The sequence below is a fragment of the Parastagonospora nodorum genome, assembly GCF_000146915.1.
Source record: "Parastagonospora nodorum SN15 chromosome Unknown scaffold_35, whole genome shotgun sequence".
NCBI classification, from domain to species: Eukaryota; Fungi; Ascomycota; class Dothideomycetes; order Pleosporales; family Phaeosphaeriaceae; genus Parastagonospora; species Parastagonospora nodorum.
Window position 1 is genome coordinate 52817 of NW_001884583.1, and position 24346 is coordinate 77162.

Genomic DNA, 24346 nt, shown 5'->3' on the forward strand with positions numbered 1-24346 from the left:
ATAGTCAACTACTGTGTAGAGTTCTGTATTCTACATAAGAGAGGAAAGAATGTGATGTTCATGGTCACGTAACAAGTTAACGCCGAGCCCGGCAATTTGAAGCCAAATGGTATAATCCTCCACAAACGCCAAGTGCTAGGTGTCGTCTACCTCGACTCGCACTGCGCCATGAATCGGTACATCCCCTCCAATCCTTGGTATTCCATCGGGGTATGCATGTCCATCTCGTCAGCCTCGCTAGTGTGCAAACTCTCATAGCCTGAAGGTGAAGAGGAAGAGAGCCATGGGTTGGGTTCTTCAGTAAAGTCTGCTAGATCATCGAAGCTATGCTCGGAGTGTGTTGAGTACGCATCCGAAGTCACGCTCGATGGTGATAACATGTGTTGCCAATCGATGACTGGCTGGACGTGTTGACGGCCGGTGACTGGCTTGTCGAAGAAGGAACACTCGGACGGCGATCTGCTGGGTGCGAACGGGAAGAGTAGAGCGATGTCGGTTCCAATAAAAGAGTCGAAATCTTCGTCTTGCCCCACAACGCCTCGTTGTACCTCAAGGTCGTTGCAAATTGTCTCTACAGTGCTAGCGTCCACTCCAGGGAAGTGGACCTTGAGTGTCGAGTGCTCGTATGATATCGGAAGGTCACCGAGCTCAGATAGTCGTTGAAGGTCTTTCAATACGGCAGCTAACTCTTTTACAGCCCGGGAGAAGTCTACCGAAAGAACGTCAAGGAGGCCCTCGTTGTTGAGGGAGTCCTTCTCTTGCGCAAAAGAGGTGAAACCTTTGACGGCCTTCAAAGGCGTAAGAGCGGTGACAGTGGGGGTTGATGTTGAAGCTGATGTAGGAGCCTGGAGTCGCCTTCGGAACCTTGTTGAGAGTACGGTTGACCTGGTCCTGCAGAGCAGTGACAGTCTTGAACCGCTTCTCCCCGTTGTTTGGGTTCATGCCATCGAACTGAGCCTTTTGGCCTCCAAGTAGGAATGCACGCACGGCCTGCGAGACATTGTTAATGACCTGTGCGGGCGCAGCGGGGCCGTGACTAAAGTATCGAGCGCCTCCAGCTCTGCCAGAACCCCATCCGTATCCGCCTGCGGTCCGGCCAAGCGTACCTCCAGTCAGATTGGGTCGGAGAGTCGATGCAAACGGTGCACGGCCACTCTGCGCGGCAACAATGGTGCCAATACGCGACTTGGGGAACGAAGACTTGTCGAACTTGACACCCGAGGAGCGAGAAGCAGCTGTCGTGAAGCGGCGAACGACGGCAGAGATGTTGCTGTGAGTTGTGTACCACCTCCCCTTGCTCTGTTTAAGAAGAGCAATGCGGTGGATTGGTTGGATTGGTACGTTTCGGGCGAGAATTGGTTGTAGTTGCGCTTGTGTCGGTCGCGAACCTGCTGGGAGTTGGTTCTGTATCAGCTTCGCTGCATGTCGCCAGGCGGCCCTGCTTGAGTCAGCGGTTGCTCCTTCTTCCTGTGCGGTGCACCGCACTTACTTGAACACCTTCGCGTTCCGGACCACCATCGTATGTAATTGCACCAAAGGTGCCATAGTGATGTTGTACTACCAGTATGCGTCGTGGGAGGTAGAAGGAAGACAGCGTGTGGGGGATGGACGATGAGGCGCAGGGACAAGTCGCCACCCGCAAGGGTCGGAGTCTAGATTGCCGACACGTATGACGATGATCACATGCTCACCGCCGTGCGAAGCACTTGCGAACCCCTTCACAATTCAAAGGTGACATGGCTGCAAAATGATAAGTAGTCATATTTTTGTTTATTCCAATGATCCTTTAATGTAGCTACCCCAATGTGGACTCCATGTTTTCCATTTATGTTCGCATGGACGTTGGAGGCGATGGAAAACGAGGCTTCGACAAAGCAACTGTGTAAATTTTTGTACTTTACATTTTGATCTCACAGCCTACGTGGTCTATATGGTCTGTGGCCTGGATACTAGAGCCGCTATGCTGAGAGGAGAACCGAATCGAGAGTACAATCCCGAATGTGATAAGAAAGGACGCCGACCACAATGCGAAAGCTTAGCCTTGTCCTCAATGGTGGGAGAGAAAGCTGGCTTGGTAAGAAAAAGGTAAAATGTAAAAGGTATTCCGTGTTGTGGGGCTGGAAAGGGTACAGTGGTATGCGAAGGATCTATCAAGGAAACAAGATGGCTGGTACCCGTTTGCTAACGCCAGGCATGAAGAAACTTTTGCTATGTGTGAAACACCCATGTAGACTCCTGAAGGCAGAGAGGGGAAGACAAGGCTTCGACAGACTGTTGTCCACAGCCGCGCGAATTGCGACTGATTAACAATCCGGCAGAAAGCTGTCTGAAGACGCCTGGCGGTGCCCAAGGAAAGGCAACATGACGGCGGGCAATTCCTTCTTGATCGAGCTCGGAAGAACACGAAATGCTTGCAGTGATACTTGATCAGATTCGAAAGATCGAGCTGGATCTGTCGAAAGGGCAGAATCATCGAAAATAAAATGCCGAAACCCATTGTACATGTGGATATTGAGGTTTCGTAATAGGAAATGGGGCCAAAATTGGTAAAGAACGTCCATGTCGTAAAGCATGTCGTCCAGAGGGGTATCGTGGCGCTACTGAAGCGTTTTTGGAGGGTGATATTCAAGACTCGCGTGCAGAGTCAGGGGTTAATGATTGGACGGATTTTTGCTGGCCTTTGACCCGATAGAGACAGACATCCTTTGGCACAGCTTGTCTGCCATGATCACTATCACTGTACACGTCAGAGTATGTACTTTGAGCAAGGGTGTGCAACCATGGTTACAGTCACAGCCTACGAGTATGAAAAGGTTTGAGTTTGGGACTTACAGCTTTGATCGAAGTCTCGACAGGGTGACCGTTTGGCACACCGTTCGACTCCTTAGCTACACTACCATTGGTTGTGCTGTCGTTCATAATCTCCTTGTCTTGGTCACTGCCATGGCCGTAGCCGTTCATCGGTGAAATGGATGCGCTGCTGACGATGGGGCCCGTGGGCTCAACGGCAGACATAGGCCACTGTGGAGCACCTGACTGGTCAAAGCCAGCTGGTTGCGGAACTGGCGGTTGGTGTAGCTCCTTGGGTCCGTCGTTCTGCGCAACCGGGTCGCGGTCGGCCATGGTCAAGACCCACTGTTCCCAGCCTTCACGACGACGTAGTCTGTCCTGGCCGTCTTCGCCGGTACGATACTGCACAACCTTGGATTGCTGGCAGACCAGCTTGATCAGCTCGAGGTCAGTTGATAGGTGCTTTATGCGGTTGAATCCGGCAATAAATTCAAGCGAAACAAAGCCCTGGGAATCCATCTTGCGGCGGAGGTACATGTCTTTGAGCAAGTTGTCTACCGAGAAGTAGTAGTCCCTAGATCCCGTTAGCGGGTGGTCGAACAGCCAGGAAAAGAAGGGCTTACACTTGAGTCGTGATCATTGCCATCAGCGCGTACTGATCCATGTAGGGAGTGTAAGGTACAGCGCTCATAGGAGGCTGCATCATACCGTAATCATACATGCCGTAAGTCTGTATCGGGGCGACCGGAGGTCCACCCTGATAGGGTGCAAATCTGTAGGGGTCGTTCGTCATCGATTGCGAGCGGCTGTTACCACGTCCGTATTTGCCTTGACCTGGTGTAAAAAAGCTCGAAGTCTCGGGATGAAACGTAGTTGGGGAGCGGGGTCCCAGCGAGAATGACGAAGCGGACTGCGCAGATATGTGTCCATTCGCGTAATTTCCGCGTCCACCGCGACCACCTCCTCGCCCTCGCTCGCGACCACCAGTGAATGAGCTGTAACGGCCCTGCTTATGTTGATGACCGTTTGGACCGTCGTGATAGGTGAAGTGTCGGCGCTCGCTGTCACCGGGAGCATCTGTCTGAGTAGAAGTTGAATTCTGTCGCTCATCAAAAGTGTTATCCTTTGTGGGCGACACGTCACCATCCTTCTTCCTCTCGCCTCCGAAGGACATATCACCACGGCGGGGCTTGTGGGGTCTGCTCGGATACTGACGAGGGTAGGGGCCGTTCTGGTGAGACTGATGGTTCGCATCCGGTGCGGATGAAGACGTCCTGGATCTGAACTCGGCTTCCGCCACAAAATTTCCAGCTGCCTTCATCGGCTTCTCTGCAGTCGTTGCTGGGCCCTGGGCCTTCAATGTCGGAGATGCAGCACTACCGGTGCGCTTCGCCTTGGGCGAGACATCTTGGGGAGCGCCTCCTTCGGTACGCTCGCGCCTAGTGTGTTCCCCGTTGGCCATGACAGGTGCCGAACCATCCTTCTCAGGCTGAACAGCTCCGTTGGGTCCATATGTAGCGGCTCGACCACCGGATTGTGATGCTCCGCGTCCGCCAGGCCGACCGCCTCGTCTAGGGTTGGTAGCATTGGGCAGCGGTGTGTTGAAAACAACCGATGGCGTATATGGGACTTTCACCCACTCGTGCTTGCCGTGCGATGCAGCGGAAATGTTCTCCTTCTGCTCCTTCTCACCCTTTTCTTGCGCCTTTTTGCGGTCCTCGTTAATGACGGTCTCTGGAGTCGGCCAGGACTCTTGATCGCGTTTTGGAGGTGGAGGCTGAGTGCTTGATGCGTGCTTGAAGTCCTTGTCAAAAGACTTGGCCTTGCTGTCTTTCTTTGCGTCATTCTCGCCTCTTGTGTCCTTCCGACCATGGGCGGTCCTGTCGTCATCGTTGCTCTTGAATTTCCCGCCGTTTGTCGCGGATTCAGGCTTCTTGGCTGCAACACTTCCGTTTGGAAGAGGAGAAAAACTAGGCTTCTGTATCTTAGACTTCAGATCATCTGCTCGCTTTTTCCAAATGTTGACAGCTGGCAGCGGCGCCTCCTGTAGTGGCACGACTGGAGCGCTCTTGCCCTTCTTCACTTTGTCTGAGGTCTTCTCAACAGCTTCGACCGACTTGTCCACTGAGGTGGAAGCCTGCGATTTGTTGTCCCAGGTCGACTCGGAGGAGGCGTTTGGCAGTGAGGAAACGTCATCGTCCTTGGTCACGGTCGAAGCAGAGGATGCAGAAGCACCAAGGTCGGGTGAGGATATGTTGGACGTCTCCACGGAGTGGGCGGGCGGGGCAGCCGTAGACGCCGACGTCTGCGGCTGAGCATCCCGGGCAGTTGCTGGCTGCTCCGTCGCAGATTCTGACTCGGCGTCGTCAGCCCAGCTTGGTACGGAATCGGCGGGGCCGTTCGCGATGGAGGAATCAGCCTCTTTAGCTGGTGTGGCAGCGCCGGACGTCGGCTTGCTCTGTGCCACTGGGGTGGACATGCCCTTTGCGGCTTGCGCATATGAGAAGGTAGATGCAGCCATGGTGCTGTCTAGACGTGTGCTGGCACCGGTTCAACGCGTTGACGCTGAGAAGCTGAAAGCACGGCTGTGGTCCCCAATGGGATCGCTATAGCGAGCTGACCAGTACGGGACTGGTGCTGTGGTGTCCGGAGAGGTGGATGTAAACCTCTCCGCACGTTGTCGCCCGCGAAACGTCCAGGCGTAGGATCGGCGATCGGCTTTCGAGGGCTCGACTCGATGCGGTCCTGGAAAGAGGAGGCGTTCCGGAACGACTTCCGAAGCTGTGGGTGAGCTGTACGTGAGCTGTGTCGCGCGACGTCAGCAGGCGGACGAATGTGAGTGAGCGCACAAGGCACAAGCGGATGGGGTGTCTAGACGCGCCCGAGGCAGCTAATTGCAAAAGCTGACAGTGCGAGAGTGACGTCGTGTGCAGGCAAAAGAGGGCGGGCTGGACGTGCAAAAAAATTGTTCAGGCATGGAGGGGTAGAGACGACGCCCGAGCAGCACCCCGAACCCAGCGTGAGCGGGCGCGGGTATCTGGCGCAGGCAAAGAAATGTACAGGGCTCTCGAGGGGTTCCAGGCGCAAAGTATGCTGGCAGCAATCGTGTCGTGGGCGTGACTAACCTCTGTGGCCTTGCTCTGGGGCAAGCGGCTGACACGGTGGAATCGTGAGCAAGCTGTATGGCGGTTTCGGTACGGGAAGCAAGCGCCTTCCAGCAGACTGGCGCAGACGTGTATCGAGTGCGTGGGTGACTTGTGCGAGGCAGGAGCAGCGCAAAGGACAGCGAGGTCGCCGGGCAAACGAAGGCTGATGTTGCTGGATCAGGAACTTATTCTGGAGCCAACAACGAGAGGGGCGGAGGCGGCGCTCAGGAATCCGGCAAGGCAAGCTTGGACAAGGCAGACCGAGGTGAGCTGAGCAATATTGTCTCTCTTGTGCGCGAAAAATGACAAGCGTTGGGTGGAGAGCAAAAAGGTCACATCTAGCGCACTAAAATCATTTCTCGGCACCGGTCATTCACCTGCTGTCTAAAGTCTAACGTTGATGGCAGGACCTCTCCGCGCGCCTACAGGCATGCGGGCTGCACCCATGTGGCCCTGGCCCACCGTGGTTTTCTCTCCTCCGTGCTTAACATGGTTCAATTGCCATGTTGCTGCCTCGACCGTCAATCAATAGCAATGACGTTACCCCCGCACTCGTCGCTTTTTGCTCGTGCCTGCAGCATTCCAAAACGCCGTCGCATGAACGCCGCACATCCATGCCGCATCTTGCCATTCCAGAGGCCGAACTAACACTGTTGGCGCCCGGTTCATCTCGTCGTCTTGTGCACGGCACGGCGGATGCAGTCACGTTCCGAAACTCGCCGAGAAGGTACTCTCGGATAGCTAGAGTGCCAAAGCATTCATCCAGCCTGCCAACGCGAGGTCCGGGTTCAGTCTTTTTTAAACTTCTTGGCAAGCACACAGTCACACGGCACTGTGGCAGCTATATCGACTCCAATCTCCAAATCCCCAGCTGTCGGCATCATGGACGATGACCTGCCATAAGCAGAAAGTCAAGGCACCGAATGCTTGTGATTGGCGGAAGCGGCGCCTCCCACCATCGATCCAGGCATCTAGCTCCGGCAGTAAGACATTGTAAGCCTACCACTCAACAGCCATCACATGGAGCCATGTGTACACCTTCCGAGTGTGGTCTGTATCAAGCTCCGCAGCTCCTATGATAGCGTCTACCAGGGACACTGCTGCAGCATCTGCTTTACGCAGCAGACAAGCCAACCATGTAAGGACGCACGGAGATTAGACCACCTTTTCGCAAAGCACCCAAAGGATTCATCTCATCTTGCCATATCAGTGGTACTCGTGTCTGTCCTGCACCTCGTGCTGGGGCTGAGCATACCACGTCACTTCTCATCTCAAGTTCATGAGATACGCAATCAATACATGCACATGATCGTCTTGACCACGGTGAAACGGATCCCTCCCGCGCCCGAGCTATTTTGTCTGCCTGCCCAGCTCCCCGCACACTCCCACTCAATCACATGATCCATGCCATTGTAGATAGTCAAACTGTCGCCGTTGCCACTCCAGTCGTATACAACCCTTCCACTGGCACTTCCCTCCATCTCTCCATCTTGGCTCTAGCCTTGTCTTCGCTATTGGCCCACCACCAGACACTCCACAGTGCATCTTCCCATTTCCTTGGGAACACCTCACGAATGCTCAGCAATTGTGAATCGCGGCTCTCAAATTTCTCAAATGCTACCGTGACTCGGTCGAAGAAAAAGTCGCTAGCGTGGTCACGTATTGTATATGCGTCGGTTGACGTGGGTGCAGTGATAAGTGGCGACCTAATTTGGCTGGTTTGGTGGAAAGAGGCGCGAGCGATCAAGTTCAGGTGCGTCAGTGAAGCCCGTAGAACAAGTTGCTTATAGTTGTCGTCAAATAAGTCAAGGTCCGGGTTGGAAGGGAAGGCGAAAGCTTGTGAGGGGTGTTGCCAAACTTGCGTACTTGTGGGAAAAGCTACGCGTGGATAAGCCGGCCTGTGAGATGCGTTGTAGCGTACAACGAGGTCGATAAGGTCAGGCGGCTGATAGTAGGTCTGTCCTGCTGCAAAGAAGAGCTGGAGTAGCCTACACCTCATCAGCATTGAGACACAGAGAAGAGAGAGAGAGAGAGAGAGAGAGAGAGAGAGAGAGCGAAAAATTGCAATCGCGATGAGTAGTCCTCCCTGACATAAAGATGGCAAAAAGCGTACAGAAAGACCAGCATAGCCGGAGAGACTCGCCCTATGCTTCTCAATGCTCCTGGGTGTCTGCAGATTTTTATACAAACAAAATTGTCTGCTAACTTGACGTACCTAGCGGTGAAGCCTTGATCTTTGCTGAAGTCCGACGAGAAAGTGAACGGTAACTTGGAAATATCCTGTTCTGCGAGCGATAGGCCGTAGACAGGCAACAGGTGGTGATACATAAAGCGAAACACAGCGTGCTGATCTAGCTCATCCATTAGAGGCTCGCTGTTTCGTTCGAATATATGTTCTTTGCAAGTCTCCAGCACATGGATCTGGAGGTCGAGGCGTCCGGGATACTGGAAATTGGCAAGTACCCAGCGGACTTCGTTGAACAACCAGACACAAATGACTGCTGAATAAAAGCGTGCCCGTTGATCTGAATTCAGGGTCATATAACCTGCCGTCTCTGGGGTTGCACGTTTCCGTGTGGGTAATTCTCCATCCCGGTACAACTCGTTGCGATTGATTACAACTTGATATCCGTGCGTAAGCGAGAGTGCACTCGCATCGGAGCTCTCATCTATCGAGAAATAGTCGTTTGCATTCACTTGTAGTTCCAACCAGAGGTTCTCGAGCACTCGTAATCCTTGATATCGAGCTAATATGTCATAGACGATGAAATCCGGGAGGCAGTCAGAACAACACACATCGTCACATGTGGCAGCTCTTGTCGCCGTGGTCAGAGCACTTTCCCACTTGTTCCAATCGTAACCGAACGGACTGAGTTGGGTCGCTGGCAATAGACTGTTGTGGTGATGAATATGCTGAACAACATCCTGGTGAAGGTCCAGCATTTTACAGAGCTGGAGATCATACCTGTGCTGTGGGGCACATCCGATGACCGATCTCATAATTTTGACGTATCTGGTCGGCCGCTGAAGGATGTCGTAGGTCTTCTTGCACGTTCGGCCCATGTTGTGTACATCGTCGATGCTTCCCATAAGGTGAAGTATCATCTCGAGGAGCTCAGGAGGTAAGATCCATAGGGTAGCCATGTGAACGGTAAAAGAGGCTGATGGCAGGAATAGTCCAGCGATGACCATGTGAGACCTGTTGTCTTTGGCGGGTTCGGGTTTCGAATCCTCTAAAAGAGTAGACGGGATGGCAGTGTGGTACCACAGTTCCTTAGCCTGCGACAGATGTGGATGCTTCACAGGAGCTAATACTAGGTGAGAGAGATGTCGACCGCAAAAAGTGGCTGGCTTCACGGAGGACGTGTATCAGAGCGGGGCCGATTGCGGTGCGTCAACCATCAGACATCGCCTGAGGACTGGCATGGTAGGGTTCCACGAGCGCGAATAGACGAATAGTGTTTGCTATGGCGCTGGGGGGAGATGCGACCAAATGAATGAGGCCGACTTGCACCCATCCTTCTGCCTAGGCCATGTCTCTCGACGGCGTTTGTTCCAGGGCTGATGATGTGGATGATCAATAGTTCAAGTGCACAACCGGAAGACCCTGCAGCCAGCAGGGACTACGGACGGAGCAAACAAAGGTCTGGCCGATCTAAGAGACACATGTACGATACTTAGCAGAACTCAAAATCATGGTACTGGGGACAGTGAAGCAGTTCGTAGACGTTGAATGATGAAGACCAGCGCGTGCTCCGATTGGCCGGCTGCGGAAGGGTCTCCACGTCTGCCTTCCGCATCTGATTGCCGGCTGCTGTATTCTCTACGACCCGCATCAACCTCCGCGCTCCCACCTTCCAACTTACGTCATATTCGAGATCCGCTAAGCAGCCGTTCTCTCACCGCAGCCATGTCCGACAGCACTGCCCAACCGCTCGACGCTAGCATGGAGGTCAACGATGAGCTAGACCCAACGGTCGAGGAGGAGATCAACCACGACGCGGTTCAAGCAGACGCGATGAACCTTGACGGCGCTGCAGACGCAGAGCCTGCGGTGAACGGGATAACGGATGCCGCGCAGACGTTCGAAGCGCGCATTCCGGCGAAAAAGGACGCGACACTACGGGAGTTCCTGGGAAAGATGGATGACTATGCGCCTATCGTATGCGACCGATTGCGACACTTGGGCGCAGCATGAGACTGACAAAGCCAGATTCCCGACGCAGTTACCAACTACTACTGCACACGTGCCGGCCTGCCACCACCGCCTTACACATCTCCCCACCTCGCCCGTCTCCTTGCGCTCGCAACACAGAAGTTCATCGCCGACATTGCTGCCGACGCCTACCAGTACTCCCGCATCAGGTCGTCCAACACCACAAGCAACAACCCCATGGGCGGACTCGGTGCAGCAGGTGGTCCACAGGGTGCAGCAGCGCCCGGTGGAGCACAGGGCGGCAAAGACTCTGGAGCAAAAGCAAAGGACTACAACCTTGGCATACAGCGTCCTGGATATGGCGGAGGCGGACAGGGTGGAAGCCAAGGACGCACAGTGCTGACTATGGAGGACCTTGGCATGGCTGTCGGCGAGTATGGCGTCAACATCAAGCGCGGCGAGTTCTATCGATAGACGGTCAATCGTCGGGATATGCATTGCGGGCGTTATCTGGTTACTTGGGCGCATGGGTACGGACATAACATTGGTATATTCAGTTTACCCAATAACATGCTTGGTCGTATTGTACAGTATCGGTACAGAAGAGTGCCTCTAGATAAGAACCAATGATACCCAAACTCCCATTGAATGCATATGAGCCCATGACCTCATTTGTTCTTTGTTTGCTTGTATGTGAAATTCTTCCGTGTCCTACAAGGCGGCTATTAGCCGATCGCACTCGAATGTGAGGGCACAGCTTGAGCTGTGGTGGCATGGGATGTGGAACATACGGCGCGAACTCTCCGAGCTTGTGTCCGACCATGTCTTCCGTTATGGTGATGTCCTGGTAGTTCTTCCCATCGTGTATCTGGAACTTCAGACCCACAAAGTTGGGCAATATGGTTGCAGACCTTGCCTGCGTCTTGATTGGAGGCAGTCGCTCGCCGGGCTTCGCTCGCTTTATAGGTAGGCTTGAGAAGTTTAGTCAACTGCGGATGCCATGGGGTATTGAGGGCTTAAGGGCTTACGGGACAATGTTGGGCCCTGGGAATTGTCAGCCTGGTTAAGTCTCATCTCTACACACTCGCATTACTCACCTTTCCAGACCGATCGAGAGCAGAGCGCCCGAGTAGGAAACATTGCGGCGTGCGTCGGGATGCTGGAGGTCGGCGAAATGTTTGCGCATGTTCCGTCAATGTCGCGCCCCACGTGATCACGGGTTTGAGCTAAGAGCTTGGCCAGGCTGAAGCGCGTCGCGATCGAAGATTGGTAGCGAGCAGCTGTTGCAATTGCGCCTGAAGAACTGCATAAGAGGCCATTACCGGCCGTGGGGAAGTTTGAATTTCTGTCCGCAATCCGCCTTTCCCAGCACAACTTGGACCAGAGACTCGACTGCCCCGCGTAAGCTCCCCAATGCCTCCACGAGCACGCGGCCCACAGCGTGGTAAGTGGGTTGACTTCACGAGACGACTCCATGCGCTAACGATATACAGGCGCAGACACCATCCGAATCCTGGTCGCCACGGACAGCCATGTCGGATACCAAGAGATCGATGCTTACCGCAAGGACGATAGCTGGAAGACCTTTGACGAAGTCATGCGTTTGGCAAAGGAGCATGACGTTGACATGGTGCTACATGCTGGCGATCTGTTCCACGAGAACAAGCCGTCGCGGAAGTCGCTCTATCACGTCATGCGATCGATACGACAAAACTGTCTGGGAGACAAGCCTTGTGAGCTGGAGATGCTGAGCGACGCCAGTGAGAACTTTGGTGGAATCTTCGACCACGTCAACTACGAAGACGATGATATCAACGTTGCGATACCTGTATTCGCAATCCATGGTAATCACGACGATCCCTCGGGTGAAGGCTCATATTCTCCACTGGACCTACTACAGGCTTCTGGCCTGGTCAACTATTTCGGTCGTACGCCTGAGGTAGACAAGATAGCCGTCAGGCCCGTCTTGCTCCAGAAAGGCCAAACAAAGCTGGCGCTATACGGTCTTAGCAATGTGCGAGACGAGCGGCTCTTCCATACCTGGCGAGATGGGAAGGTCAAGTTCTTCCAGCCAAGAACTCAGAAAGACGAGTGGTTCAACATCATGAGCGTCCACCAGAATCATCACGCCCATACACCAACCAGCTACCTCCCCGAGAATTTCTTGCCAGAATTTATGGACCTCGTAGTGTGGGGTCACGAGCACGAGTGTCTCATTGACCCGCGCCTCAACCCCGAGATGGGCTTTCATGTCATGCAACCGGGCTCATCAATTGCCACTTCTCTGATGCCCGGTGAGGCCGTGCCGAAGCATGTCGCTATTTTGAGCATCACGGGCAAAGAGTTCCAGACTGAGACTATTCGACTGAAGTCTGTTCGGCCCTTCATCATGAAGGAGATTGTGCTTGCTGAAGAGAAAGAGATCAAACAAAAAGAGCTGTGGCGAATGAGCGACAATCGTACAAAGATCACGCAATACCTTAGCAAAGTGGTGGATAGTCTCATAGAGCAAGCTAAACGGGAATGGCTCGAGCTGCAAGACGACCGGGAAGAGGATGATGAACTCGAGGTTCCGCTACCGCTTGTGCGCCTGCGCGTTGAGTACACAGCGCCCCATCCCGGACAGTTTAATGTCGAGAACCCTCAGCGCCTGTCCAATAACTTCCAGAATAAGGTGGCCAATCAAAATGACGTTGTACAGTTCTATCGAAAGAAGAAGACTGCGACACGAACATCGAAGAACAAGACTGAAATGCCAGATGACTCAGTGTTGGCAGAGATGTCAGCTAGTACTGTGAAGGTGGATAAGTTAGTCAAAGAGTTCTTGACTGCGCAGACATTGACGATCCTACCGCAAAACTCCTTTGGAGATGCTGTGCTTCAATTCGTTGACAAGGACGACAAGCACGCGATGGAGCTCTTTGTTGAAGAGAGTCTAACGAACCAGCTCACACACTTGATGAACGCCAATGAACTTGACGAAGAGCACATCATGAACGAAATGGACCAATACAAATCGCAGCTGGAGAACTTGTTCTCGGCCGGCAAGATCAAGAAAACGAAAAGGTCCAATCTGAAAGCTAAGCCCTTCGGTTGGGACAGTGAAGAAGACGGTCACTGGGCGGATGACCCAGGCGCCCTCATCCGACCAGTTGATGGCGGAGAAGATAATGATTTCGGAGATGATGCTAGCGTGGCGTCTGTGACGACCAAGAAAGCTACGGCACGCGGTCGTGGTAAAGCTGCGGGTACCACGCGACAAACGGCAGCAGCCGCGAAGAAGAAGCCGACACCAGCTGCAAAAGGTGGACGTGGCAAGAAGAAGGTCGTTGAAGAGGAGGAGGACGAAGAGGAAGAGGATGTGATCATGCTGAGCGATGACGACGAGGAGAGTGACGAGGGCATGTTTGTTCCTGAAGTTATGAAGAAGGCTCCTGCAAAGAAGACTGCTGCTAAAGCACCTGCGAGGGCGAAATCACCCGCGAAGAAGACGACGACCAGCCGGGCAAAAGCTCCGGCTACCGGCAAACAGTCGACCCTGAACTTCTCTCAACCTGCTTCACAGCGCAGTCAGCCCACGCGGACACCTGCAGCCCGAGGCAAGAAGGCTGCCGAGCCGGTAAGTGACGATCCAGTCAAATTTCCAAACCATTTCTACTAACAGCCAATATAGAGCGACGACGAAATCGAAGACGACGAGGACGCATTTGACCCACCTCCTACAGCCCGCACTACCAGGAGGAGGTAGAGGCGCACAACTACGATAGATGATATGCGTCAAATATTGGCGCCAACGCGGAAGTCACTGGCGAACACAATATTGTTATCGGCGCAAGAGGGGCATTTGCGGCATGCATAGCGACGGCGCTGCTTGATTCTTATACCAGTACATGGCTGTAGTGAACTGAGTTGATATACTCTTAAGTTATACATAGTGGCTCAGGACTCCTCACGATGTCGGTGTGCAACTTTGCTCTTTTCTTTTCATTCGTACTCTCAAGCTACTTATGTATCGTTCCAGCCGCTGTGTTTTAGTAAAACCTCTGCGATGTGACGAATATCGTGTACTACATCCTCTTTCCATCATTTGATCATGATTGTCATAGAGAGGAAGGAAGTCACGCCCAGTGACATCCCTGTTGCCCCAGCTTCATCTCGGCTTCTCTTCTCTTGCGAACCCACTCTTTCCTGGATGTTCTGAGCCACCGAGCCGGCAGGCACATCGCGGTACAGGCTATAACTATTTGTCAACGCTCTTCCACCTTCAACAACCAAACACTCATTTGTCTTCCATTCTCTTGTTTCGCCCTTCTTGTTCCGCATTGCTGCTCTTCGGCTTTTTGGATAGCTGTCGCTCGTTTCGCACTTTGCATTCTCCACCAACCAACTTTGGAGTACGTTCCTGTTGTCCCTCTCCATCACCGGCATTGGCCTTGGTGCACCACGCGCCCACGTCAATGAAGCGTTGCTGATCATGACAGGATATTCGCATCATACCATCTCATCCCACGTCGTTCGACTGTTCCGCTGCCTCATTGGCTTGGTCGCATCAACGATTTGCTAGAAAAACGGCTCGTTATCCATCCATCTGAGGGACAGACCCCCACGATGTCACTTGCCTATAAAGTCGAGGAACTGCTTGCGCTTCGCGACTCGGTCTCGGAGTCTGCCGTCTCCATAGACAGGTTTGCGGATGAGGATGTGATCAAAGGTCAGTGAGCAGCTTTCACACTCTCACCGTTTACTTCACTTCACTTCACCGACGCTCACCATCCAAGTTGAGTTCTTACTGTGTGCTCTTCTGCTCCTCTACTACTCTCCACTATTGATACTAATCGATATGCTTTGGCAGAACACGTCCTTCGCCCATCCGCGTCCGCATCTGCGAATCTAGCTAGCAGGTCTTCAGGTAGAAGCCTACGGGTCCCCGTCGCACAACCGCTCATACCAACTGCACCACAAAAGAGGCCATCGCCTACTCCCTCCATCAAACGTGGTAAAGCTGAGAAGCTTCTCAAAGAACACGGCAGCCCACCTGGTATGCGAGTCACGGCTGGAGGTCGAATCGTTCCCAGCGACCTGCCACCACTGGGTACATCCCGTTTCCCTGACAACAGCTTCAAACCGTCCACCCTACGCGTCACGCCGAACACCATCATGTCTGCACAAACGCAGTCGAACAACAACTCTGCCGCACGTATCGAGGTTGTCGGTGGTCAACCTGTCGTCTTCATTGGGGATCGAATGTTCGCACTGCCAGCTGTGAACGCCAACTCCACACCAGCTATGGGTAGCAACGCCATTATGGAACCTAGTGCAAAACACGCGCCAGAGCCTCCAGCTCTCAGCACATATGGCAGCATGCCTGGCCTGTCGTACGGCCCATCGCGCACCAACTCGACTTCACCATTCGCTGGCCTAGATCTTCCGACGCTCAAATCTCAACAGTCTCTCAAGAAGCAGGAGCTTCGGTCGGTGGAACAGACTGAGGTTCTTCAAGCCAGCCACCAGAGCGAGGCATGGCGTGCCAACATGATCGAGAAGAAGCGATGCCTTATCGTCGAGCTCGATGCGCTGCGCAAGTCTATCACGGCACTTGAGAACGAGAACGGCGCTGCCGCCCCGACCAACTCCTTCATAGGCCCTGCTGGAACGGCGCCTGCCTCGGCGTCCCTTCCGACGTTTGTACCTCAAGTACAGCAGCCTGTTTCTCAAGCGCTGTATCCGTTCCCGGCGGCCAGTCCATACACGCCAATGATGATGTATCCTCCGCCCTACAGTGCTTTTCCAAGCTTTCCTGGTTCAGAGCCAACACCATTCGTGGCACCTTCTGTAAACCCGCCACGCTCTCCAGGATCAGCAAGCCGTCGCTCACATGCCATCGCAATCAAGCCTCCCCAGGATGGCTCAATCAAGCCAGCTTTGAACCCAAAGAGTCCTACTTATGAGCCGGCCACCAAACCAGGTGCAGTGCAGAGTGCTGTGCCCCCGACTCCTTCACCTCCAAAGCGATCCCCATGGCGCACTCAAGAGGAGCCACAATCGAGACGTGAGCAGCGGCCATTGTCGCAGAAGCTCAGTTTCTCCAGCGTCGACACAACGGACTTTTTTCCTACCAACACGCACGAGCATTCTTCCACCCGACTGGCCCCGAGAGCGTTTGAGCCGAAGCCAGATTCCCAATGACAACACAGCTATACCGTCCACCCCCGAGAAGCATTGGCCTGCTAGTCCTTGGAATGAAGGCCACTCTGGGCGCGTAAACAAGAACGAGCCTATCTCGAAGCTTACATCCTGGCCAGAGGCATTCGGCAAACGACAATCCTCCTCCTCGCTGCGACAGAGCGCCACAGGACAACACTTAGCATGTGTTCTTGAGAAGGCTCCCACCATTGGCTCATATGGCCCCGAGTTGGCCTCGAACAAGAAGATGATCGCACGATCTGATTCTGACCAACGCAACGACACGAACGAGAATTGGCCTTTCTCCCGCAAGGCTGTGGCACACGTACCGTCTACATACCAAGAAGGGTACCAGGCTGGATACGATCATGTTGGCATGCCCGATAGCCCAGAAGTCCTGCAAGGTTATGTTCAAGGTCTCCTCCAGTTTCTTGCAGACGAACTAAAGAGAGGCCGCCTCGATGGTGCCATGCGAGAATCGTATGCACAAGGCACCGAGTCTCGTACGCATTCGCTGCGAGGTCTCATTGCTGGATCCATGCCTCATGACTCTGCGATCAGTATGACGTTCAACCGCAACACTGGCCAGTCTACCAACTACGAAAACGTTGGGTCATCCAAGGACAGCTTGCCAGCCAAAATGTATCAGGACTCTTCATACAGTGCCCAGGGGGGTATCAAAGATGTACAGAACGCCTATGCGCTTCTCACCGAGGCCGCCTATGTCTCGCGCCAGCGCAACGTGTCCAGCATGCAGTATCCCAGCCCAGCCAACCCTATCGCCGAGGGTCCCGCAACCCGTCGTCCCGCGACATTGTTCTCTGGTGAGAACGAGCCAAGCAAGGCAGGTCAAGACAAAGGTATTGCAAACCGCGCAGACGCAGATGCATCCAAGACCAATGGTGGTTTTGGCCGGCAGTTCTCGGGGGCCCAGATCCAGAACCGAGACTATGGAACGCCTTTCTCCAACCAGCGCTTCTATCCGACGCCCAAGGAGATGAGTCCAAATGGCTCTGGCGGAGAAGCTGCGACTAGCATGCGGCCCTTTGCTAACCATCGCTTGTCAGGGCTCGATGGAGCTATGGACGATCTGGCCGACATTGTCTTGGAGACGCATATCGATGACCAGCGCGCCCCTGCTAACAAGCGCGCCGCCGACGGACCTGAGGTGGTCGAAGCGGAGGCTGAGGAAGCCACTGCCTCTTGCTTCAAGCCTTCTGGTGGAAAGGGCAAACAGAAGGCTCTTGGATCTCCTCCAAAGTCATGCGGCAATGGTCGAAGCAATGGGGTTTCGTCGCCCAACCCACCGAGCTCGCCCAAGAAGTCGGGAGAGCTCTCACCAGCCAAAGCCAAGCTCGAGCAAGTGACCAACAAGTTCAGGCGCAACAGGAAGGACGATCCGCGTACCATGTCTCCCGAAGAGAAGACGAGGCGGTCAGACAAGTGGCGAAAGCGTTTCCAGGCCATCAAGCGGGAGGAGCTCGAGGAGATTGAAGAGCATCGCAGGAACACTCGCAACTAGGGTCATGATGACCAAGGCCCTGCCCATTCAGCGCGTGGTTGGATATTGTGGCACAAATGTCCGACTCTTCATCTATTGGTGTTTATCGAAGCACACTTATCGACTACAGTCTTCAGTCACATTTGGCTTCGTTGACAGCATTGCGATGCATTTATTACGGTATCGGCGGTGACATTGGTATTGGAACGGCGGTAATTAGGCGGAGACGGAAGTGAAATGTTTTATTTTGCTTTCTTTCTCGAATGGACATGGTTGGAGTATGGAAGGTTGACGGAACTGCAAGGTGGATGATAAATAGGCTCGGTGGATTCGCTCAGGCTTGCCTTCCTTTTCCCTCTCGTCGGCAACCTGCACCGTCATGTCATCAAGACTTGTATAGCTAGCTAAGCGACATACTCAATCCTTTGTATAGTAACCAGAAAACCTTTTCCTCAAAGACACTTTTCATGCTGCAGCGTGAGCGAAACCATGCTAGTGATGGGGCGAGGGCGGGCAAACAGGCGTTCGGACTATGTATGCAGCTGCCAAATGTGGCAATGTTCCAGAACGGATTGGCGCTGAGAGCAGCATGCTTCAATGCTCACTTGGCACATTTCGGCACATGGCATGGCATCGATGGACATGGAAGCATGAAAGCATGGAAGCATAAAAGTATGGAAGGGAGCAGAAGGGGTGACAAAGTTAAGATGAGAGACGAGCCGCAGTCAGGATGGGGGTGTGCCAGGTTCTTCGCTGTGCTGATAAATCGAGACGGTCGTCATCGTGGGGAGGGCAGCGGGACGGCGGAATGGTAGCTTTATCGGCCAGCAGATGCGCGGAGGAGGCGGAGGAGGAGGCGCAGAGCGGCGTCCCCAGTCAAGCGCGCTCTTTCGTCCGATGCGGCAGGCAATGCTTGGAAATGCAGCGAGCACAGTGCACTGCAGTGGATTGCAGTGAATTGACTGACGGCTGAGCTTACCCAGGGCAGAACAAGTCGAGCGCGAGGGTCTTGTAGGCTTGGGCATGTCCCCATGCTGGCTGCCGGGGCTCGAACGCGGGCTTCCCAGTCCCCACTTCGCACCTTCCCCCATCCATCATTCGCCGCTGCGGCACTAAGCTGCTGCTGGCTGCCGGCTGCCACTGGTAGGTAGAGGCTGGTAGGTATCCGGAACCTCGTCCTCTTATCCCCCCCAGCAGCTCTGCCAGAGTCTGCAAGTAGACACCGACTCGAGAGATTCGTGCGCCCTCGACATTCCTCCTCCCGCTCCGCCCACGCCATTGCCCCGGGCGACATTCTTTCGCGCCGGACCAAGCACTCCCCGCCTGCGCCCAAGCCACTCTCGACCCAGCGACATTGCCCAGATCGGACATCCATGGCCCACTGACCCGCTCGTCACGACACCGACCACATCGACCACATCAACCACGACACCGACCACGACCACGACCACGACGACGGCCACCCCCGCCAGCTCATCTGCGGCCTCACGTATCTCCGCGACCCGGCACTACTGCCGCGTCTGCAACGGTTGCATCCTCCTTGCGTGACCACCATGACGCAGCTCTTCAGCTCCTCCGCATCCACACACACCAACATGACGGAGAAGCGCACTTTTCTCCGGCGCCTCGCTGTCCACCAACAAGCCGCTCAACGGCTCCAACAGCCACGTCTCGCAGCGCATCAAGAACTTCTTCCGCATCAACAGCAGCAACGACACCCGCAACATCTCCGACGACGCCAACCACATCAGCTTCGACCCCCAAGAATGAAAAGTCGGGCTTCCGCCAGTCGAGGTTTATGCCTCACATCTCCCGCAATCGCTCGCAGACGGTCGCCAGCGAAGGCAACCCGCTCGACGACACCGTGTCGCCCACGGCACACGCCAATCCCTACTTTGCCCACCAGGGACCCCCAGCCTTGCGCCACCACAACCAAGGTAGCGTGCCTCCATCTCCCCCAGACACCCCAGCAATAACGAGAACAAAAGCCGACGGTGCTGCCGGCGATGCCACCACTGCAGGCAAGGAAGAGCTCGCCCGGAAGCTGCGAAGAGTCGCCTCTGCACCCAATGCCCAGGGACTCTTCGCAAAAGGAAATGGAGACGACCGCCCCCAGACCGCCGAGCTCGGCAAGCAACCCGTATTGCATCACCCCAACTCGTCGACGTTGAGCATGGTGGAGACGCTGCCCCAGGGCTCCAACAATCTTCTCCTGCCTGTCGAAAACGGTGGCTCAATACCCAGCCCAGGTCAGATCCGCCAGTCTGTCGCCTTCCGACGGACATACAGCTCCAATTCCATCAAGGTTAGGAACGTCGAAGTCGGCCCTGGAAGCTTCGACAAGATCAAGTTGATCGGTAAAGGCGATGTTGGCAAGGTCTACTTGGTGCGCGAGAAGAAGTCGAGTAGGCTATATGCTATGAAGGGTACGATGCTCGCATGCACCATCTTGACTGCTCACTAACAAGTCCCAGTTCTTAGCAAGAAGGAGATGATCAAGCGAAACAAGATCAAGCGTGCACTCGCAGAGCAAGAAATCCTGGCGACCAGCAACCACCCCTTTATTGTTACCCTCTACCACTCTTTCCAGTCCGAAGACCATCTCTACCTCTGCATGGAGTACTGCAGCGGCGGTGAATTCTTCCGCGCTCTACAGACCAGACCAAACAAGTGCGTCGACGAGGATGCCGCGCGGTTCTATGCTGCCGAGGTGACCGCCGCCCTGGAGTACCTGCATTTGATGGGCTTCATCTACCGAGATCTGAAGCCCGAGAACATCCTCCTCCACCAGTCTGGTCACATCATGTTGTCGGATTTTGATCTGTCAAAGCAGTCCGACTCGGGCGGCCGCCCGACAATGATTCTCAGCGGCCGAAGCGGCACTTCCTCAAACAATTTGCCAACCATTGACACAAAGTCTTGCATAGCAAATTTCAGGACCAACTCGTTCGTAGGAACTGAGGAGTACATCGCGCCAGAGGTTATCAAGGGCTGCGGACACACCAGCGCGGTCGACTGGTGGACCCTTGGCATCTTAATCTACGAGATGCTGTACGGCACGACACCTTTCAAGGGCAAGAACCGCAACGCGACGTTTGCCAACATTCTGAGGGATGAGGTACCATTCCCCGAGGGGTCTGGTGCACCAGCAGTGTCGAAGTAAGTTCCTAGTTCATGACATGGACGATGAATCACTAACAGATCCAGTCTCTGCAAAGGCATAATTCGCAAACTACTCATCAAGGATGAGACGCGTCGTTTAGGCTCGCGCGCTGGAGCTTCTGACATCAAGACTGCTCCCTTTTTCCGCACGACTCAATGGGCGCTTCTGCGTCACATGAAGCCACCCATCGTTCCCCATCAGGGCGCCGGTGTCGAAACACCAAACTTCCGCAACGTCAAGGAGAGCCACAGTGTCGACATCGGAGCCTCAAAGGTCAAGGGTGTACCTCTGGACTCTGGACTCGCTACGCCTATGGGCGAGCTTGCCGATCCTTTTGAAGAATTCAACAGCGTCACCCTACACCACGACGGCGACGACCACCACCATCAAGAATCAAGCCAAGAGTACATTACACCTCAGAGCTCAAATTCGCATCGATAGGGTCGACGCCGATAATGTCTCTTTGGTAGCAAGCACCAAAAGTGGACGTCTGCATATCTGTATTACATGGGGGGCGTTTTGTTGCACCACTCCCGGCTCCACTCTTTCAGCATGGTGTTATAGACATCGGGTTTCTAGTTCATGGCAGCGGCGTTTACGGAGAAATTTTGTTTTTAATTTCGATTCAGCGCTAGCCACAGGCCTTACCAAAGAAAAGGCCATGGAGATCCATATCTCGATTATATGGCGTTCGACACAGTATTGTGGCATTCTTTGTGCAAAGGTACTTGTATGGAAATGGCATGCGCGGTCTGAGTGCGGATGCAGCTCGGGCGTAGCATAGCAGGAAGCTGTCACTAGGAAGAAGCGTCAGATGGAGGTCGAAGTGAAAACAGCGATTACAAAATATACGACAGTGTCAGGCGAGATACGTTTTGTGCATTTGTCGTGATGTGACTGGGCGTGATTATTGACATGCACTGACCACTCGGAGTCGCGTCTTCCCCGCAACAGGCGCATCTTGCGGTCGAGCAACAACGCGACGAAACCACGGTCATCCCCACAACAGCCTCAATTCACTCTTTGAGCATTGATCAGACTTCAATCACGACATTTACTGTTTTCTACGACAAGTTACCCTGTGGATCTGCACCGCTCCGCAAATTGCCGCAGTGAACAAGCCCCACCAACAATTAAGTAAACCAAATCAGTCGCCGCACATATTACACCTCTCCTACGTATACAATTCTCGCAAGGATGGCGTCCGAAACCCCAGAAGCTCATCTCTCAGCCTCCCAAACATCCGAAGACAACGAAACACTGTCGCCGCTCGAACAAGAAGTCCTAGACGAGTATGCGAGGTTACTTGGGAATCTGAATAATGTGAGGTTTCCTTTCCTCTCCTTCCTTCCTTCCTTCCTTCCCCTCCCCTCCCCTCCCCGCTGCGCGCGAATAAACTGACAATGCGCAACAGATGTCCACACTCCTCCTCGACCTGTCGAATAAACCGTCGGCGGCGATACTGGATGGCTTGCGCGGGCTGGAGCGCAAGACGAGCCTGGTGTTTACGCTGCTCAAGGCGAGTGTGTATAGTATTGTTCTGAACCAGCAGATGGATGATCAGGATGATAGGGGTGGGGAGGACAGTGAGGGGGAGGGGGGTAGATCTGCGCTCTGAGGAGGGCGTGGAGAATGGCAATGGCAATGGACATGAGGAAGATGATATGATACCCCAATTGAACGAGTTACGCTAGTGCAGGAAAGGTTGTGGTGATACAGGTGCTATATGGTGATGCTACACGCCAGGACTAGATGCTATATACAGCCCCGCCTAATAAATGGCTACGAGGGCCATGTCTAATGTACACTGCCTCCGTAATACACCTTCCTCACATCGACCATCTTCTTTCCTCGCGCCCGCGCAATCTCGTCGGGCAGCTTCTGGTTCGTGAGAGCTTCCCCACGTTGCCTTGATGACGTTCATCTTGTTGCGCGAGCGGGGCGTCTTTGCGGCGAGATCTTGCAGGCCGGCGGCGCGGGCGAGCTCGAAGATGAGATGTTGTGTGCGGAGACCGAAGCCTATGACGACAAGTTAGCCACTCTGCATCCTCACGCTTCAAAAGGATGAGGACTCACCAGGCGGTCGGGCAAACAATTGCACCTTGGTCGCGCCAACCTTCCTCTCCAAGTCGCCGAACGTCGTCCTGTTTTCATACCGTGGAACAGGTCTCATGTTGCGAATCGCACTCATGATGCTTTGTTTCCGGCCTTCTTCGGGTTCCACCGACTTGCCCTCGCCCACGCCCAGCAGCCCGTCCTGGTTGCCTGCAATAGTCAAGTAGTACAAACTCCTAATCTTGCCCATGCGTGTTTGATTCGTGACGCCGTGGGTCACAAGCGTCTTTACGCGGATGCTGCGCAACTTTTGCTTGTCCCAGCCAAGGTACTGAAGGAGTCGCTTCTGCCCGTGGGTCCTCCTCCTCCTCATTCGAGGAGCGGCGAGTCTGTCTTGCCATGCGGTTCTCGAGACGAGGCAGATCGGGGTTTACGAGGTTGTGACGAGGGTCTGCGAGGATTTTGAGTGTCTCCGGGTCCTTGGATGTGAATGTCGCTCGGGGATCCAGCGCGGCCTGCGTTATGGCCGCCTCGAAAGCAGTCCGTTGTATTTGCTTCTCCTGATCTGCGTTCAGCTCCCCCTCTGGCATTCCTTCGGGAAACATCTTGGCCAGGTTCTCATTTGCTATCTGGGATATCGCCTCGTCCCGCTCCATCTCGTTGGCGAGGCGGAAGTAGAATTTGCCCTTGACATCATCTGGTCCCAGCCGTATCCGCTTGTCTGTGACAGGGTCGACTTCTGCGAGGTCGTCTTCGTAGGGCAGTCGCCATGGATCACTTCGCCGCTGGCCTTGTGTTATAACGTCTCGTGTGTCGATTGCAGATTCGGCGGCTTTGATGGCGGCGATTTGAGAGGCGCTGTATTTCTTCTCCAGGAGCGTCGTCGCCGATGTGTCGTACTTGGGGTACTCGACCTCGGCGGCCTGATTCAGCAGCTTGAGGTCGTCTGCCTTGATCGATGGGTAGTTGGGGCGTCGCTTGCGTGCCTGCCGTGATGCGGAGGTCTGGAAGGATCGTTGTGACGGCGCCTTGGGCAGGGTCGTGGACGTGGCCTTGGTGAAGAGACACCGAGCGGGGCGACAGACGCTCATTGTACCGTGACCGTCCCGCTGGAGGTCAATTGGGCGTATTGCGATGTGGAAAGAGCGACTGGCGCCGTCCACCACTCGTCCACAAGTGAAGTTCGAGCTTCGAGAAAAAGATGCGCTAGTCGGCACAGCCAATCGCCGCCTTTCCCACCCCAGTGACTAACATAACTTTTTCAACTCTCAGATATTCTGCATGTTTGCACGATCTGGCTTTCGACCGCTAAGGACACTTTTCGCTGGATCGCGAAGGGCCAACATCGCCAG

The 24346-nt window shown here is 54.3% G+C and overlaps 12 protein-coding genes across 12 annotated transcripts, besides 2 other annotated features; 7 read left to right on the forward strand and 5 right to left on the reverse strand.

Moving 5' to 3' along the window:
• Window positions 1–7: 7 nt before the first annotated feature.
• Window positions 8–1518, reverse strand: SNOG_14979 (hypothetical protein; the record flags this gene model as incomplete). The annotated part of the gene is made up of 3 exons (XM_001805091.1): window positions 8–788; window positions 865–1270; window positions 1490–1518. The coding sequence occupies 3 exons, from the start codon at window positions 1516–1518 to the stop codon at window positions 147–149; spliced, it is 1077 nt and encodes a 358-aa protein (XP_001805143.1). The 3' UTR covers window positions 8–146.
• A 1272-nt stretch (window positions 1519–2790) lies between these two features.
• SNOG_14980 (hypothetical protein) lies at window positions 2791–5311 on the reverse strand (the record flags this gene model as incomplete). Its single annotated transcript, XM_001805092.1, has 2 exons — window positions 2791–3364; window positions 3414–5311. The coding sequence occupies 2 exons, from the start codon at window positions 5309–5311 to the stop codon at window positions 2791–2793; spliced, it is 2472 nt and encodes an 823-aa protein (XP_001805144.1).
• A 1514-nt stretch (window positions 5312–6825) lies between these two features.
• SNOG_14981 (hypothetical protein) lies at window positions 6826–7095 on the forward strand (the record flags this gene model as incomplete). The annotated part of the gene is made up of 2 exons (XM_001805093.1): window positions 6826–6919; window positions 6950–7095. 2 exons carry the CDS (start codon window positions 6826–6828, stop codon window positions 7093–7095), a joined length of 240 nt encoding a protein of 79 aa, XP_001805145.1.
• A 261-nt stretch (window positions 7096–7356) lies between these two features.
• Window positions 7357–9362, reverse strand: SNOG_14982 (hypothetical protein; the record flags this gene model as incomplete). The annotated part of the gene is made up of 4 exons (XM_001805094.1): window positions 7357–7924; window positions 8152–8829; window positions 8902–9215; window positions 9336–9362. The coding sequence occupies 4 exons, from the start codon at window positions 9360–9362 to the stop codon at window positions 7357–7359; spliced, it is 1587 nt and encodes a 528-aa protein (XP_001805146.1).
• A 484-nt stretch (window positions 9363–9846) lies between these two features.
• On the forward strand, window positions 9847–10566 carry SNOG_14983 (hypothetical protein; the record flags this gene model as incomplete). Its single annotated transcript, XM_001805095.1, has 2 exons — window positions 9847–10098; window positions 10150–10566. The coding sequence occupies 2 exons, from the start codon at window positions 9847–9849 to the stop codon at window positions 10564–10566; spliced, it is 669 nt and encodes a 222-aa protein (XP_001805147.1).
• A 194-nt stretch (window positions 10567–10760) lies between these two features.
• Window positions 10761–10803: a sequence feature (Short protein (SNOG_14984, EAT77527.2) was converted to a misc_feature.).
• An 80-nt stretch (window positions 10804–10883) lies between these two features.
• Window positions 10884–10915: a sequence feature (Short protein (SNOG_14984, EAT77527.2) was converted to a misc_feature.).
• A 590-nt stretch (window positions 10916–11505) lies between these two features.
• On the forward strand, window positions 11506–13840 carry SNOG_14985 (hypothetical protein; the record flags this gene model as incomplete). The annotated part of the gene is made up of 3 exons (XM_001805097.1): window positions 11506–11536; window positions 11586–13711; window positions 13766–13840. The coding sequence occupies 3 exons, from the start codon at window positions 11506–11508 to the stop codon at window positions 13838–13840; spliced, it is 2232 nt and encodes a 743-aa protein (XP_001805149.1).
• Window positions 13841–14700: 860 nt separating this feature from the next.
• SNOG_14986 (hypothetical protein) lies at window positions 14701–17797 on the forward strand (the record flags this gene model as incomplete). Its single annotated transcript, XM_001805098.1, has 3 exons — window positions 14701–14803; window positions 15095–16141; window positions 16287–17797. 3 exons carry the CDS (start codon window positions 14701–14703, stop codon window positions 17795–17797), a joined length of 2661 nt encoding a protein of 886 aa, XP_001805150.1.
• A 704-nt stretch (window positions 17798–18501) lies between these two features.
• SNOG_14987 (hypothetical protein) lies at window positions 18502–19070 on the reverse strand (the record flags this gene model as incomplete). The annotated part of the gene is made up of 2 exons (XM_001805099.1): window positions 18502–18714; window positions 18756–19070. The coding sequence occupies 2 exons, from the start codon at window positions 19068–19070 to the stop codon at window positions 18502–18504; spliced, it is 528 nt and encodes a 175-aa protein (XP_001805151.1).
• SNOG_20169 (hypothetical protein) lies at window positions 18808–19546 on the forward strand (the record flags this gene model as incomplete). The annotated part of the gene is made up of 2 exons (XM_001805100.1): window positions 18808–18919; window positions 19389–19546. The coding sequence occupies 2 exons, from the start codon at window positions 18808–18810 to the stop codon at window positions 19544–19546; spliced, it is 270 nt and encodes an 89-aa protein (XP_001805152.1).
• Window positions 19547–19574: 28 nt separating this feature from the next.
• SNOG_14988 (hypothetical protein) lies at window positions 19575–21380 on the forward strand (the record flags this gene model as incomplete). Its single annotated transcript, XM_001805101.1, has 3 exons — window positions 19575–20202; window positions 20251–20935; window positions 20978–21380. 3 exons carry the CDS (start codon window positions 19575–19577, stop codon window positions 21378–21380), a joined length of 1716 nt encoding a protein of 571 aa, XP_001805153.1.
• A 756-nt stretch (window positions 21381–22136) lies between these two features.
• On the forward strand, window positions 22137–22557 carry SNOG_14989 (hypothetical protein; the record flags this gene model as incomplete). Its single annotated transcript, XM_001805102.1, has 2 exons — window positions 22137–22262; window positions 22354–22557. The coding sequence occupies 2 exons, from the start codon at window positions 22137–22139 to the stop codon at window positions 22555–22557; spliced, it is 330 nt and encodes a 109-aa protein (XP_001805154.1).
• A 153-nt stretch (window positions 22558–22710) lies between these two features.
• SNOG_14990 (hypothetical protein) lies at window positions 22711–24085 on the reverse strand (the record flags this gene model as incomplete). The annotated part of the gene is made up of 3 exons (XM_001805103.1): window positions 22711–22958; window positions 23016–23325; window positions 23393–24085. 3 exons carry the CDS (start codon window positions 24083–24085, stop codon window positions 22711–22713), a joined length of 1251 nt encoding a protein of 416 aa, XP_001805155.1.
• Between the last annotated feature and the right edge of the window lie 261 nt (window positions 24086–24346).